Source organism: Nanorana parkeri, unplaced genomic scaffold, assembly GCF_000935625.1.
Source record: "Nanorana parkeri isolate BGI_ZX_2015 unplaced genomic scaffold, ASM93562v1 scaffold108, whole genome shotgun sequence".
In the NCBI taxonomy this organism is placed as follows: domain Eukaryota; kingdom Metazoa; phylum Chordata; class Amphibia; order Anura; family Dicroglossidae; genus Nanorana; species Nanorana parkeri.
Window position 1 is genome coordinate 524,163 of NW_017306376.1, and position 14,569 is coordinate 538,731.

At 38.8% G+C, this 14,569-nt stretch overlaps 1 protein-coding gene across 1 annotated transcript in view; it reads right to left on the reverse strand.

Annotated features, from left to right (window-relative positions):
- CDH23 (cadherin related 23) overlaps positions 1–14,569 on the reverse strand; it is a 782,513-nt gene that overhangs the window by 479,179 nt on the left and 288,765 nt on the right. The window contains exon 7 of the mRNA XM_018553073.1: positions 5,416–5,610. Coding sequence (XP_018408575.1) covers positions 5,416–5,610 — 195 coding nt within the window. The remainder of the gene's footprint in view (positions 1–5,415; positions 5,611–14,569) is intronic.

Here is a 14,569-nt window from a genome sequence, read left to right on the forward strand (position 1 = left end):
ATACAGTATATACATATATATACCTAGAACTTGACTTTAAAAATGTCCCTGGAACTTTTTGTATTGTTTTGCATACTGCTCTGCCCATGTGCAGTTTTTTACTAGTTTAAAAAAACATCAGATTGGCTGCCATTATTGTTTTTGTAGGGGAATCATAAAATAACTATTTAGATAGATGTGCAAAATACAGGTATTGTTTACTGTATTAAGGTGAAAGAAAAAGAGGAAACCAATGAGATGTTTAAGGTACAAATTAGGATCTGCACATGATCTTGCTATTAAAAGAGAATATTTTCTGGGATAAAAGCTTCCTTCCTTGCACAAAGCAACATATGTCTTTGATGTTCGATTGTAGACCTTGCGGGAAGTGGACTTCATAGATTTAGTATCATAGGAAACACTGATTCAGTGAGGCCTCTCTCCCTCAAGACCTGGGCTTCAACAGCCATGCTTTGAAAGCCAGTGATCCTGAAGCAGGGTGGTAAATCAGTCCTTGGAACAGAATATCCAAAAGATCTCTATAAGCCCTTGGAGTGTCTACTAAGAGTTTGATCAGGTCAGAGTATTACATCCACTTGGGCCAATTCAAATCTATGAGGGATCAACAGAATGCCCTTCAATTTGCTGCTGCAAAGCAGAGGAGAAAAGAGTTTCATAAGGAGAAAGCAAAGCATAGATAAGGTTTTATTTATCCTATGGAGCCCCTGCTTCTGCCATAGAATCTTTTTACCTGCAGAAAAACCTGCCCAGTCCTTGAGGCCAGGTGGTCCTGGAGGCTAGGGAGTCCTGAAACATTCCTGGACCAGGTGCTGAAGGCTAAGAAGGACTGACTGCCATTTGTCCAACCCTGGGATCTAAATGGCAGGCATGGTTGGAATTTGAAGTTTTGCCCAGAATGAAATCCTTTCTTTTTCTCTTGAGCAGCAAGGTTTCCTACTCCTCCCTGATGGCTGCTCTAAAATTGGATACTGATTGGTTGTCTGGTTGTCATTCTGGATGTTCAGAATTGTAGGGACAACCAAATAATGTGCAGCTGCAAAATGTTGATCAGTAGAAAGGATTCCTCCAGTGTCCAAGTCCCCTGCATCCACAAGGTGTCTAAAACTCATCTCCAGCCTGCCACACTGGCATTGGTGGTGAGGATCCTCTAAGAGATTGGAAGGAAGGATTTCACCAACTTCAGAGCTGGATTACTGAGTCACTAGTCCAAAGACAATCTTCTCTTTGGCGAAAGGTGAATTAGTTCCTCCAGAGAGAGAACCAGTTTGTTGCATGATGATAGTGTGTTAAGTTGTAGGAATCTGTAATGAAACAAATCTGGGAGTAGAGTTTGAAGTTTTCCTAGGAGAAGAAAAACTGTGGCCTGAGCTGTGCCTAGGATAAAACCGAGATAGCAGATACATACAGAATATTGGGGTTTTCTTGGGTGCCAAAAATACATTTCTCTAATGATGTGCGATCATCCTTTTAAATGTTAATACCTCTGTTTACCAGTAACTTTTAAATGTTATTTAGCAACTGAAAATGTTTTTACAAATCAGTTATTCACAGTAGTCCACTGAATAATTCATGATCTTCATGTGCGTTTAACACAACATATTTTAGTATTCACTTCTTCAGGATTTTTAAGATATTATAATAAAATGTGGATTGATTGCTATGGCACACCAGCGCTAGAGGTCCTTCTGCTGCTTGGGGCTGCAGGGAGAATTACGGAGGGGCCCGGCCACCCTGTTCTACTATTAAGTTGCAGCAGGAGGACCTCATGCACATGCGTGTCAAAGCAATCAGGCAACATTTTATATGCTACCTTTAAAATCCTGAAGAAAAATGAGTTGCGTTAAACCACAACCAAATTTGTATATATGTTTTTTAATTGATGAATAACATTTATGAGTTAGTGGTAAACAGGTATTAACATTTAACAGGATGAGAACATGGCATGGCAGAAAATGTCTTTAATGCTTTTATGTATGTATGTTACATGTTGTGACTAAATACATGGATTATACTTTTACATCATTCAAGAAATGTATTTTTAGTGCCCAAGAAAACTCCAATGTTCTCAGTATTCCTGGTGGAATTTCTGGGAATGAAGACTTTTAGGGCCTTGGGATGCAAGGTGGGACAGATGGGCCCCTATTGGTGTAAAAAAATAGGGTTAATAATGGTGCCCAACAGTCTTATCAGCAAGGTAGCTCCCAGAACTCAGCCCACCATGCCTAGTCAAAGTAGGAAAAATAGCTAGCAAAAACAGTTGAAGGTGACAATTCTCCTAGAACACTAGCAAAAATACTGGGAGTGGGAGGGGTTATGTTGTTACTATAGACTGGTCACTTTTTGTTGTTTGTATAGGTGAGAGTATACCCTAAAAGTCTCTGAATTCTGTGTTCTTCGATGAATGAGAAATACTTTTTTTATGTGTATGTACATATAAAGCGACGCTACAGTTGATAATGTGTGAACATTCTATCATCTGATTATGTTTCTGCAATAGTGGTCAAATAGTTGCATTTAAAATCATTCCTTCCATTTTAATATGAAATTATTTTCCAAACATCACTTCTTCTAAGTATTGTAAAAACTTCTGGTTGGATCCTTCAAGCTCTGAAGAATTAATAGATGTGCAATCAGCTAGATGTGTTCTATTGTTAATGGAAATATCTTGTCATCCTAATATCCATTCTTCTCTGCCGAGCAATGTCAGTAAATATATATTGCATGGTGCCATGTGATGAGTATAAATACTGGGATGTGCTGATCGAAGATTGCCTTTAATATCTGTGTTGTGGTGTCAGGTAATGACAGTAAATTTGTGCTCTGTATAGCTATTTAATCACAGGTTCCAGCTGAATCGAGAATCTGTTCCAGACAGTTGCTGTCGATTGCTGAAAGATCAACTCCCGAGACAACACTAGCTATGACACAAAGTTTCCTAGAAGAAAAATGCATTTCGCTTCTGTCCCTCTCAAATGGTAATTGTATCATAGGTACATTTAATTGTATATATATATTTTGTATAAATACAGACATCTGTTTGCATATTTCATATCAGCAATCTAAGAGCTCATGATAACATACTTATGCTGCCCCTAGCTTCATGGAAGAATCAGGGAGTTCCTTTAGATTTTTGTTGTTTTCCTATAATACAATACGCTAAGACTATCATCATATTTGTCGAACATTAAGCTGCAACAATATTTAAGAGGAATAAAATATCATAAAGCTCTACATTTTTTTTCTTAAGATTGTATTGGCCCATAAAGAGTAAGCAACACTGGTAGTATACAAGCAGACACAATCGAAATACACAACGATATTACAATAATACAATTAATTGCAACATATATTTTACAATGAGCTGTTAGATCAGTCCTGGTGAGACAGACACCACACGTTTAATGGAGCATGCTGGCATTCTTCCACATTTGTTACCATGTTTGTATACTGTTCTCACTAAAGAAGCATTATGTTTCAAGTAAGATTGGTCTAGAATTTGCCAGCGAGGTACAATGTTGTATCAGGGTCAAATAGATTGAAGTATCTCTTGTGGCCTTATAAGCTACTGAAAGAAAGTGTATGTTGGAGAGCAGAGCTTCAATTTCGTCCACTCTTGCGCTTTTAAGGTGTGTAGCTTGGGTGATGAGCATGCTGTGAATTACGCATTTAAGAACTTCCTCTTTGGTAGAAGCAGCAGTAAAGTCCGCATGGAGGTCAGCAACAAGCACACACCAACGGTTGTGTTCTCCAGGTGTGAATGGGCCCTTAAGGTAACAAGTGATAATTCTCTTACCAACTACACATATTTGCCTACTCATCTGTTTACTCTTAACCTTGGTCTGAGTCAAGCATTTATACACAAAACATGTTCAAATGCTAAAAACCAGAGAAAAGCAGCTAAGCAAAACTGTAATGGTTACCTGTCAATAGTTACCTGGTTTTCTTTGAACTGACCAAATTCTTTAATACCACAACACAATCCTTCTCACTGCCAGCCATTAAGGCTGGCAGTGACTGATGGGTAAACAGGTCATTCTGTAGCACTACATCAGGTCTTTCCGATTGCAGGCAAAGCTGATTATGTGGGATTAACACTCATTTAAACTGTATTCAATAGCACAGCGTGAACAACCCAAGACTTTGCCGTTTATTGCCATACTGGATGTTTCTTTTCTGATCTATGATTTCCCTGCTAAGACCTTATTACTGGTAAACTCAGCACTGAAATTTCAGCAGTTTATATGTATTTAGTGTGCATGCAAAAATCTATTTAAAAATAAAAAAGATGGCTGATAGTTTATGGGCAATATAGTTTACAGTTCAGAGAGGTTGAAGGATAAAGAGTTCTGGGGAAGAGTCAATACAACTGATGATCAGAAGAAAAAAAGAGTGCAAACTACTGAAGGACAGCCTACAATTGCATAGACAAAAACATATATTTTTAAGTAAAGCAAGATATGGGATTTTTGTGATATCTGTGACATGCAAGAGCTAATAAATGAGCCATACATTTTCTGTAATAGGTTATGTTCACATAACTGACAACCCACTTGTTGTTTAAGCATCAAAATGGGAAAAGGGACACATAAGCTTACTCAATAAGCAGTGTAAGGTCCTAAGTGACACCACAATCCAGGGCAACCAACCTGGCTTCACTTTACTGAAGTCACGCCAGTACAAGATGGACTTTGGTTTGTATGGCTACTCTAATTTTCTCCTAGCACTGTACTGCTTCTGTATACTGTTTTATTAAACAGGTTTATAAAAGTACTGTAAGACGTGCTAGAAGTCTTTATGCAAGGATGAATCTGTTGTGTATGTGAAGGCTGGGCTCAATAGACTTAACACCTTTTAGAGAAAAGTGTTCTGCACTATTTTTCTTTACTGATGATCAGCTACTCTCAATTTTAGGTACTTTCTATACAAGGAATGCACCCTTGCCTAAGCGCTGCCTAACAAATCTCACTTCCTCTTCTTTTCTTCCATATTGATATATGCCTGGTAGGCAGCTGTAGAGTGTTTTCACAAAGACTGTCAATTGACCAAATATTTCCCTTTAGGAGTCTGACAACACATGCATACCATGGCTTGCAATAGGGCACTGTCAAAGCTATAGATGAAACAGAAAATATAATCCTCCCTGCTCAGCCCCTTTTTGCCTAATTTCAGCTGCCAGTACAGGTACAACTTCTGTCATCCTTATTTAAGATTTTTACATTTCAGTTCTATTTCTTCTCTTTAAGAGACACAATTCTGTCAATCATGCACAGTTAGTCCCTATGCTCTACACCAGAATGACCTATCCACCTGCATTTGAATGATGTGAATAAATGATTGATTCATTAGCAGTCCCGTTCTGCTCCTGCACCCACAGTGTAGCGACAGAATTACTTCCTAAAGGTATCCATATCTTACCGTTGCATTGACCTGAAGTTGATAAGCCTGAGTGGTCTCATAATCAAGTCCCTGGATCACAGTCACAATGCCCCGGGTCTTGTCTATCGAAAAAAAAGCAGAAGGAGGCTGGACAGAGTAGAGCACGCTTCCACCTGTTCCCTGATCGGGGTCCGTTGCATTCACAATATAAATTGGAGTTCCCACCGGTGTATTCTGGAACAGCAAAAAACATACCATAAGATTAACAGATGGAAATTTACTAATCCACTCAGAAGCAAAGACAAATAAACTGACCCTGTTACTTTGTAATGTAAGCTGAAATGTTTTATTACTCAGTTGGCAGCAAATCACCTAATTTTGTTTACACTCCACACTGCAAATAAGCACAGTTGCCAGGGATACTATTTTGCTGTAGTGTTGTGGAGAATACGTTATTAGAAAAATGAATATACCCATTTACCTTTGAAAACAACTATAATTAGTGTCAGTCCCAGTTTCACATAGGTGCTGGTTTGGGAATAATTACATCTTTACATTTGTAAATGCAGATTTTTTTTTCTAGGTAAAACAATTAAAGGCAGCAACAGTGGGAATCTAATAAAGCACCACAGTCTGAACAAACTTCATTAAAAAAGACCTTACATACATAATGTAAAACTCTAATAATATTTCAACCCAAGTAAAAGATTTCATGCAGCTTGCAGTTACACATGTCTTCCGTAACAAATGTCAGCTACAAAAATACTCCATGGTAGGAGATATGAAACTTTGCAGAATGCTCCAGTGGTTCCTTGGATAAGTGCCATGGTAAGAAATATGAAACTTTGCAAAATCATCCAGTGGCTCCCTATGTAATAAGTACCCTGGTAGGAGATATGAAACTTTGCAGAATGCTCCATTGGTTCCCTATGTAATAAGTACTATGGTAAGAGAGAAAGAGAGATAAAACTGCAGACTACTCCAGTGCTTCCATATGTAATAAGTTCCATGATAGGAGATATGAAACTTTTCAGAATGCTCCATTGGTACCCTATGTAATAAAAAATGAAGAGTGCGCCTCCATCGTGTAAAACTTTTTAATGCAACAGAATAAAAACAGCTGGAATCGTACTCACAAACGGAGGGTTTGAGCAGACATAAAATTTGTGTGTAGCAGACTTGGCCAGCCGGCTGTCTTTCCTGGTTGATGCGTTTCAGTGGACACGCCTCCTTCATCAGAACCAATCATTGGTGCTACACACGAATGTTATGTCTGCTTAAACCCTAGGTTTGTGAATACGATTCCAGCTGTTTTTATTCTGTTGCATTAAAAAGTTTTACACGATGGAGGTGAGCTCTTCATTTTTTATTACATAGGGTACCAATGAAGCATTCTGCAAAGTTTCATATTCCACTGATGATGATTTTTTCTCTGAGTCACGGTGCAGGCGCTTGTGATGTGTCTGTTCCCTATGTAATAAGTACTATGGTAAAGGGTAAGAGATATAAAACTGCAGACTACTCCAGTGCTTCCATATGTAATAAGTTCCATGGTAGGAGATATGAAAGTTTGCAGAATGCTCCATTGGTTCCCTATGTAATAAATACCATGGTCGGAGATAGGAAACCTTGCAGAATGCTCCATTAAATTCCTATGTTATAATTATAGTAAGAGATATGAAACTGTGTGCCCTATGAGTATCCAGAGTCTGTCTTGGATGCTGGGATGCATGGTCTTTTAAAAGAAATTGGTTTGGTCACTTGATTGATGTCACAAAAAGTTACATTTATGGGAAGCAATGGTTTTGATAAATAAAATGCAATTGACAGTTTTCAGCTGTTTTATTATGAGTATGAGCTCTCATTTTCTGCTTGTTGATCAGGACTGCAGCTCTTAGAACTGAATTACATAAAGTATTTCTCAGGAGGGTGAAAATGCTCAGCTAAGCCTCTGCAGGTAGCTTTTTGGCATATAATCCAATAAAATCCTTGTCTGACAGCATGGAAATAGATTATACTGTAAGAAATGTAACAGAAGTGGGTTTGGTTTAAATGCCATTCTTCCAAATGGATGAACAAAACAAGCAGCACAGTAAAAAGAGAAAGACTTAAAGCTAAAGTTTACCTTTAAAAAATAATAAATACACACATATTCATAAAAGAAAAATATGCATTTATAATTTGTTTTACGGTCATTTAGTAACAGGGACGGGAAGTCTATTCCTTTAAAAACTACAAGTCCTTGTCAAAGTATCTCTGAATGGATGATGTAGCTGTGGGTGTGGAGATTAAAAAAACAGCAACAGCCTACGGAGAAGAGTCCTGCAATTCAGTTAAGTGTGTGTGGGGTGGCAGGATGGGGGATACCTCACTACAAGCAAAGCAATACTCACTGCCTGCGCATACAACACCACCTAGGGAGGGGACATGCCTAAGCCTATGCATATATCAAGTTTATTTGTAGTAGTGGTTTATAGTAGCAAGGTGACAAATTAAAGGTATGCTAAGGCTCCCTTTGGTGCCTTATATGCATCACTGGCCTCACTTTATATTTAGGTTTAACATGAAACACTCTATATTCCTTCACTTTCTGTAGAATGTTTTCTGAGAGGAGGCTGCAAATGAGCATGATGTTTCAGAACCATGGACAGCAGCATACACAAAAAAAGCAACTAAATAATCATTTAAAATGGTGAAACCTGTCCTGTGGCCTCACCAATAATGCAATGCAGGTTTTGTGGATTTGCTCCCAGAAATATATATTGATCAATGTCCATATAAGTGGCTACAACTCACTGTGCTATCAGAAGAACAGGCTTGAGCACCTATGCATTACACAAGGGGTCAGCAACCTTTTTCACAGCAACTGTCTATATTTACAAGATATAGGCAACTGGCTTTCTGGTGAACAACACTACATGTAATCATGGTTTTCTATTTATGAACTAATAGTGGTACTACTAATGGCATGTTAAACTCAATAATTATCATACATTTATTAATGAGTTTACATTGACATTAGCAGAACTATGGTTTCAAAAATTGCTTAAGGTGCACACAAAGCATGTTCCTATTTACATGTGCTAAAAAATCAGCCACAATGTCTGCACCTTCAGACCTCGGATTAACCCCAATGTCTGCACCCTCAGACCTCTTCAATCAGCTTCAATCCAGTGACTTTAGATCTCAGGTCAGTTTGTAGTGTATGTCACTAATAAACCATTTCCTACAGCTGACAGCCATTTTATATGGCCAATATATGTTGATATCAGACATACTTTTTTAGTCATGGGAATGCACATAAAGCTTATACATAACCAATAAAAACATTAAAAAAATTATCAGTACTATAATCATGGTACTAGTGTGGGCCCGCGGGAGCTGTCAACTATAATCAATGACGTCTTGTGCCAGCAAAGAAGACATCATATGCCAGCCCAGGCACACATATTGGGGGTTGCCAACCCCTGCTTTAAACTATGCACTTTATCTGTGTTATTTTCTCAAATGGTATCAATCAAATAGTAAACATTTAAAACAAAGTAAAATGTGCTAAGCTAGAAGCAGAAACATGAGAAATTATCATGAGCTTTTAATGTCAAGAATATGAGAAATTTAATTTTACATCAATAAAGATACACTCATGTTGCTTCCTAGTTTAAACATTTATATCTCTTGGTTACTAGGCAATGTCCAAGCACAATGAGAACTGGCTGTTCCTAATCTTTTTTGGCTCTGACATTTTCTCTTTGTGCAGTCAAGCAGATACAAACTCATACCACATGTACCTACAGTAATTTGGTAAAGAGTAGGGAGTAGCTTGAAAAGTCAAACTTCATGAATCATTAATTAAGAGTATAATAGACTTGTATTCTAATCTGTTCATATATAACTAAAGTGAAGATGACATTAGGAATTAGATCATATTTGGGCCAGTGTACAAATGCTTTTAAGATCAATTTAGGTCAGCTCGTGCTTTATTTTCATGTCTCCTTACAAGCCAAAGTGAATGCAAAAATGCAATGCTTTTTTTTAAAATAACTTTGCATATAAATTGATGACTATTAGGGCAGAAGAAACATGTAGAAGAGTGTGAACTGACAACATATTATAACCCACCTGACATAACTTTCAATTTACAGACCTCAGTAAGTATGGGGCTTATTAAAACAGGTGTTTGGTGTTGGTTTTGGCCTGACAAGTTTTTTTTATTTTGGTTTCAATCTAAAAATTTCACTTTGGTGCATCCCTAATTTAAACCCAGTGTAGCTCACAACTCCCTGCCTGAGCAACACTTTTCTAAGCTAGACGCTGAGCCCCCTGTTTACTGGTGAAGCTGAATTCTTTGAAATGTATCTGTGTACCAACCTTTGGCTTGTCCCTGGAAAGCTTCATCTTCACCCTGTCTTGACCTTTGGCTTCTCTCTTGAAATCCTAGTCTTCAGTCTGGCGCTAACCTTTGGCTTGTCCCTGAAAATCCTATATTTCAGCCTGCCCCTGATCTTCGATTTGTCTCCTGTTATCCGTGTCTTCAGCCCCGTCCGGAACTCTGGCAATGTCAACCTTTGTTGGCTGTTAGCGGAGTTGGATAACCTGGGGGCTGCGACCTGGGATCAACATGCAGCCTAATATGTCCACCATGTGGAGCTCTGGGGAAGACTGGCTGGCCCTTAGACCCCGTGCCCTGGGGGATCCCACGCTACCTACTCAGCACTGCGGCACTGTGAGTCCTGATTGAGACATTCAGCCTTAATTCAGGCTACAAAATGCAGTTTTTCACGATTTGCTTACAGTTGGGCAAAAAATTATTTAGTCAGCCACCAATTGTGCAAGTTCTCCCACTTAAAAAGATGAGAGAGGCCTGTAATTGGCATCATAGGTAGACCTCAACTATGAGAGACAAAATGAGAAAACAAATCCAGACAAATCACATTGGCTGATTTGGAACAAATTTATTTGCAAATTATGGTGGAAAATAAGTATTTGGTCAATATCAAAAGGTCATCTCAATACTTTGTTATATATCCTTTGTTGGCAATGACAGAGGTCAAACGTGTCCTGTATGTCTTCACAAGGTTGGCACACACTGTTGCTGGTATGTTGGCCCATTCCTCCATGCAGATCTCCTCTAGAGCAGTGATGTTTTGGGGCTGTCGCTGGGCAACACGGACTTTCAACTCCCTCCAAAGGTTTTCTATGGGGTTGAGATCTGGAGACTGGCTAGGCCACTCCAGGACCTTGAAATGCTTCTTACGAAGCCACTCCTTCGTTGCCCGGGCGGTATGTTTGGGATCATTGTCATGTTGAAAGACCCAGCCACATTTCATCTTCAATGCCCTTGCTGATGGAAGGAGGTTTGCACTCAAAATCTCACGATACATGGCCCCATTCATTCTGTCCTGTACACGGATCAGTCGTCCTGGTCCCTTTGCAGAGAAACAGCCCCAAAGCATGATGTTGCCACCCCCATGCTTCACAGTAGGTATGGTGTTCTTTGGATGAACCTCAGCATTCTCTCTCCTCCAAACACGACGAGTTGTGTTTCTACCAAATAGTTCTATTTTGGTATCATCTGACCATATGACATTCTCCCAATCCTCTTCTGGATCATCCAAATGCTCTCTAGCAAACTTCAGATGGGCCCGGACATGTACTGGCTTAAGCAGGGGGACACGTCTGGCACTGCAGGATATGAGTCCCTGGTGGCGTAGTGTGTTACTGATGTTACAGATGTAGACTCAATTAAGGCTGAATGTCTCAATCAGGACTCACAGTGCCGCAGTGCTGAGTAGGTAGCGTGGGATCCCCCAGGGCACGGGGTCTAAAGCCACATTACCGCTTTACAAATAAACCTTTAGTGTTGGCATGTAGTGTGGTTGTATCAGGCAGCAACAGTATGTTTTCTTTAATCCCCCTTCTCATATTCTCCCCTTTTCTTCACTTGCTAGTAGCTAAAGAAAATACCTGGTACTACAGAGCATGAGAAGCATGTAATTAATTCCATGTGATAGCAATGGGCCAACCAGTGCTGTCAGACTGGAAGTTGATAAACTGAAGTAATGTGCTATTTTGGTTATTTGTAGCTTACACAGGGATTTTCTTTCACTCCAGGTGGCTAAACGTAGCACCAGTGGAGCGAAAGAAAGCTATGTATATGCTACGAGAGGGGGCTAAGGTAAAGAGAATCTGTTGTTTTGACGTGCATGAGCAAGCATTGGTTCACTTTAACTTAGCCCTCCCCTGGGGAAACATAAACCTGTAAAGACAGAAATATTAAAGCTGTTAGTTTTACTTGATTTTAAAATGTACATGTTCCAGGGTTACTGTTTTGATCCTTGCTCCACTACTTAGAGAATCACTGATCTAAAAAAAGCATGCAGCCAGTAAAGCCTTAACCTGTATTTAAAGTATTTTTTTTTCAGTTTTAGAGATTTTAAAGAAGAAAATGTTTAAAACTCCTGTCAGATTTGTTATTTCAGAGAATTACCTTGGCTTCCCGCCCTGTAGATGCAACAGAAAACTGAGAAGAAATCTCTCCAAAGTGAGGTAAATTCCTTTTCTTTAATGAGAACAATTGACTCAATTGAAAAATTTCCACTTTATTTCAGTTCTGGTAACAGCTAATTTTAGAAGTCTCTCACGTTCATTCCCAGTGACATTGTCACCAGGACAAATAGAAAGGGTGAAGCTTCTAATGGGGGACAGACCACAAAAAATGTCAGTCTCCCTATTCTCATCTTCATAGGTTGACTAGGTTGAATAGGTTTGTAGCTAGGAGATAAGGTAGAAGGGATAATGACAATTATTAAAAAGTCTGTGTCATAGCTCTGAAAATCACAGTTCTGGCAAATTAATTAATATATTAGAAAACTTCTTAATATGTGTCAAATCAATAGATGAGCACAATAAATATACCCAACTATGATAATATAAGCTTGCCAATGAAAACCTCAAAACAACACTGCAAACAAATCGATACACATACTCCAAGAAAGTAGATTAGCCTTTCAACATCAGCAGGACACAATTGAAAAATAAAATTGAAAAGCCAAATATCTTGAAAATTTGCAGATTTATAAATAGATCCAAACTATTCAAGTTCTTACAACATACCACTAGATATTTTTTGCTCCAGGAAAAAACAAAAAAAACATGATCTGACTTCTGTTGCGACCAAAGCTATTTTTCAAATTAATTTGACAGCTCCATTTGGAAACATTTAAATGTTAATAGTCTAAAGAAAAGAACTAAAGGTAAAATGGCACACCAAATGTAAAGTTAAAATGAAGCATTACGTACAAGTGCTCTAAAGTACCTAGCTTTGTATTCTATGTGATGTCAAGCAACAAAGCCCCTAATTATTGCAATTTATGAAATTATAAACTAGAGCTCTGAATATTTTCACAGGGTTGGTAGAATAACAATGTCATACACCCACACAATTGCTCATATAGGTGAATTAAAGGATTAGTGTCTTGTAACTTTCATCACATAATCAACAGAGAATGCTGGAGGGTGCATAAACTTCATTAGACATTTCCAGTGTTCTAAAGTTATTCTTTGAGTATAGATTGATAAAACAAGGGAAATACAGACAGCACAGATATAAAGAAAATAGCACAAACAAGGGAAAAACCAAACGGTACAAATAAAAAAATCAGTACAAACAATTGTGGAACAGATCACATGCAGCAATTAGGCATTGGCAAACCAAGACATTTGCCAAAGCCAATGGAAAATCTGCAAACTCTGAACCCCATTGAAGTGTATAGAAGGTGAATCTTATAATTTCATTCTGCCCCCTTTTCAAAACCAATTTGCAAGCTTTGTAAAAAAAAAATCAGCGCTAAATGACGGTTCCTGGCTGGCTTTGTCCTGTTTCTAAAAATAGTGTAGGTTCCCCCTCAAAATCCATACCGGATTCTTCTCTACTGGGTGCAAAGCCCCTTACCCATCACAATGCATATTGATAGGGACTAGGGCCTCATCCCAACAACCCTGGCATGGGTATGTGGGGGTCTGCGGGGAAGGGGGAACTTATCAGAATCTGGAAGTATCCTTTAGAATAAGGAAGTGAATTAGTAAGGGGTGTGACGATAAGGAGGTTTGAGAATATCAATATTAACTATAAAATACTCACTACCCTCATCTTGAAAGAATGCAGCCTTCAATTCAGTTCAAGTGACCTCAGGCTGCCCTAAGTTTGCAGGCATCTTCAACTTTCAGCACAATATTTGTTAATCTGGGCCTGTGATCTTTATCGTCCTTATCCCTAATTAACTAGTGCGGTACCAGGATTACCCTCTTAACATTTGTTATGGTGACCCCTAATTAAAGTCAATCAAGCATAATTGCAGATCACCAATAAATTTACATTTGAAAAATCTAGGTAAACACAAGAGGGTCTGGCAAGGATAATAACCCAGGTGACCTCGGATTCACCCTGGGCCATAAATGTAATTTCCCACCAAATTAAAAAATCATAACTCTGAATCGGAGAGAGATATTGTAAAATAAAGTGCATAAATAGTTGTGTCTTGTCAAGAGAAATCCAAACATATCAGTCATGGAGGGTTAAGATGGTCAGAGGCCTGACAAGCCACATTAAACCTCCGGGCAAGCCATAGGTCATACACCTACTAATATAGAAGCTAATTAAATGAAACACCATAACCCATAGCCTATTTTGGACTAGCTTATGATCATAGAAAAATATGATTATTAAAATGAACATTGACAGTTTGGGAGGAGCAGAGCAGGACATCTTAAAGGCTTAGCCCTCCTGCTCATCCTCCCCAGCCCTGCCTTATGGGCCAGATTCATGACACCAACTAGAGCAGGGCTCAAAATGTCAAGTCCTGAGCTACTAGCCAGGCCTTAAGAGTTACTTGCCAACAGTTGCCCCACCTAACCCCTAACCTGGCCCGGCCTTAATCTGCTCCTGAACACACCCTCTTAAATTATCTTATGGGAAGTTTTAGGATAGTTGCAGCTTGTAAACCGCAGATTAGGGATTCCTGCTGCAGGAAAACGCAAGTTCCTGACACAGGAATCCCTAATCACACCTGAAATATATGTCTGAATGGGGCCTAATATACACATACACTAATACACAATAATACACTCCCCAATGTTACTCACCCCACCACAAATAAATACACTTCCCCCCTGCACACATATAATAATACCCCCC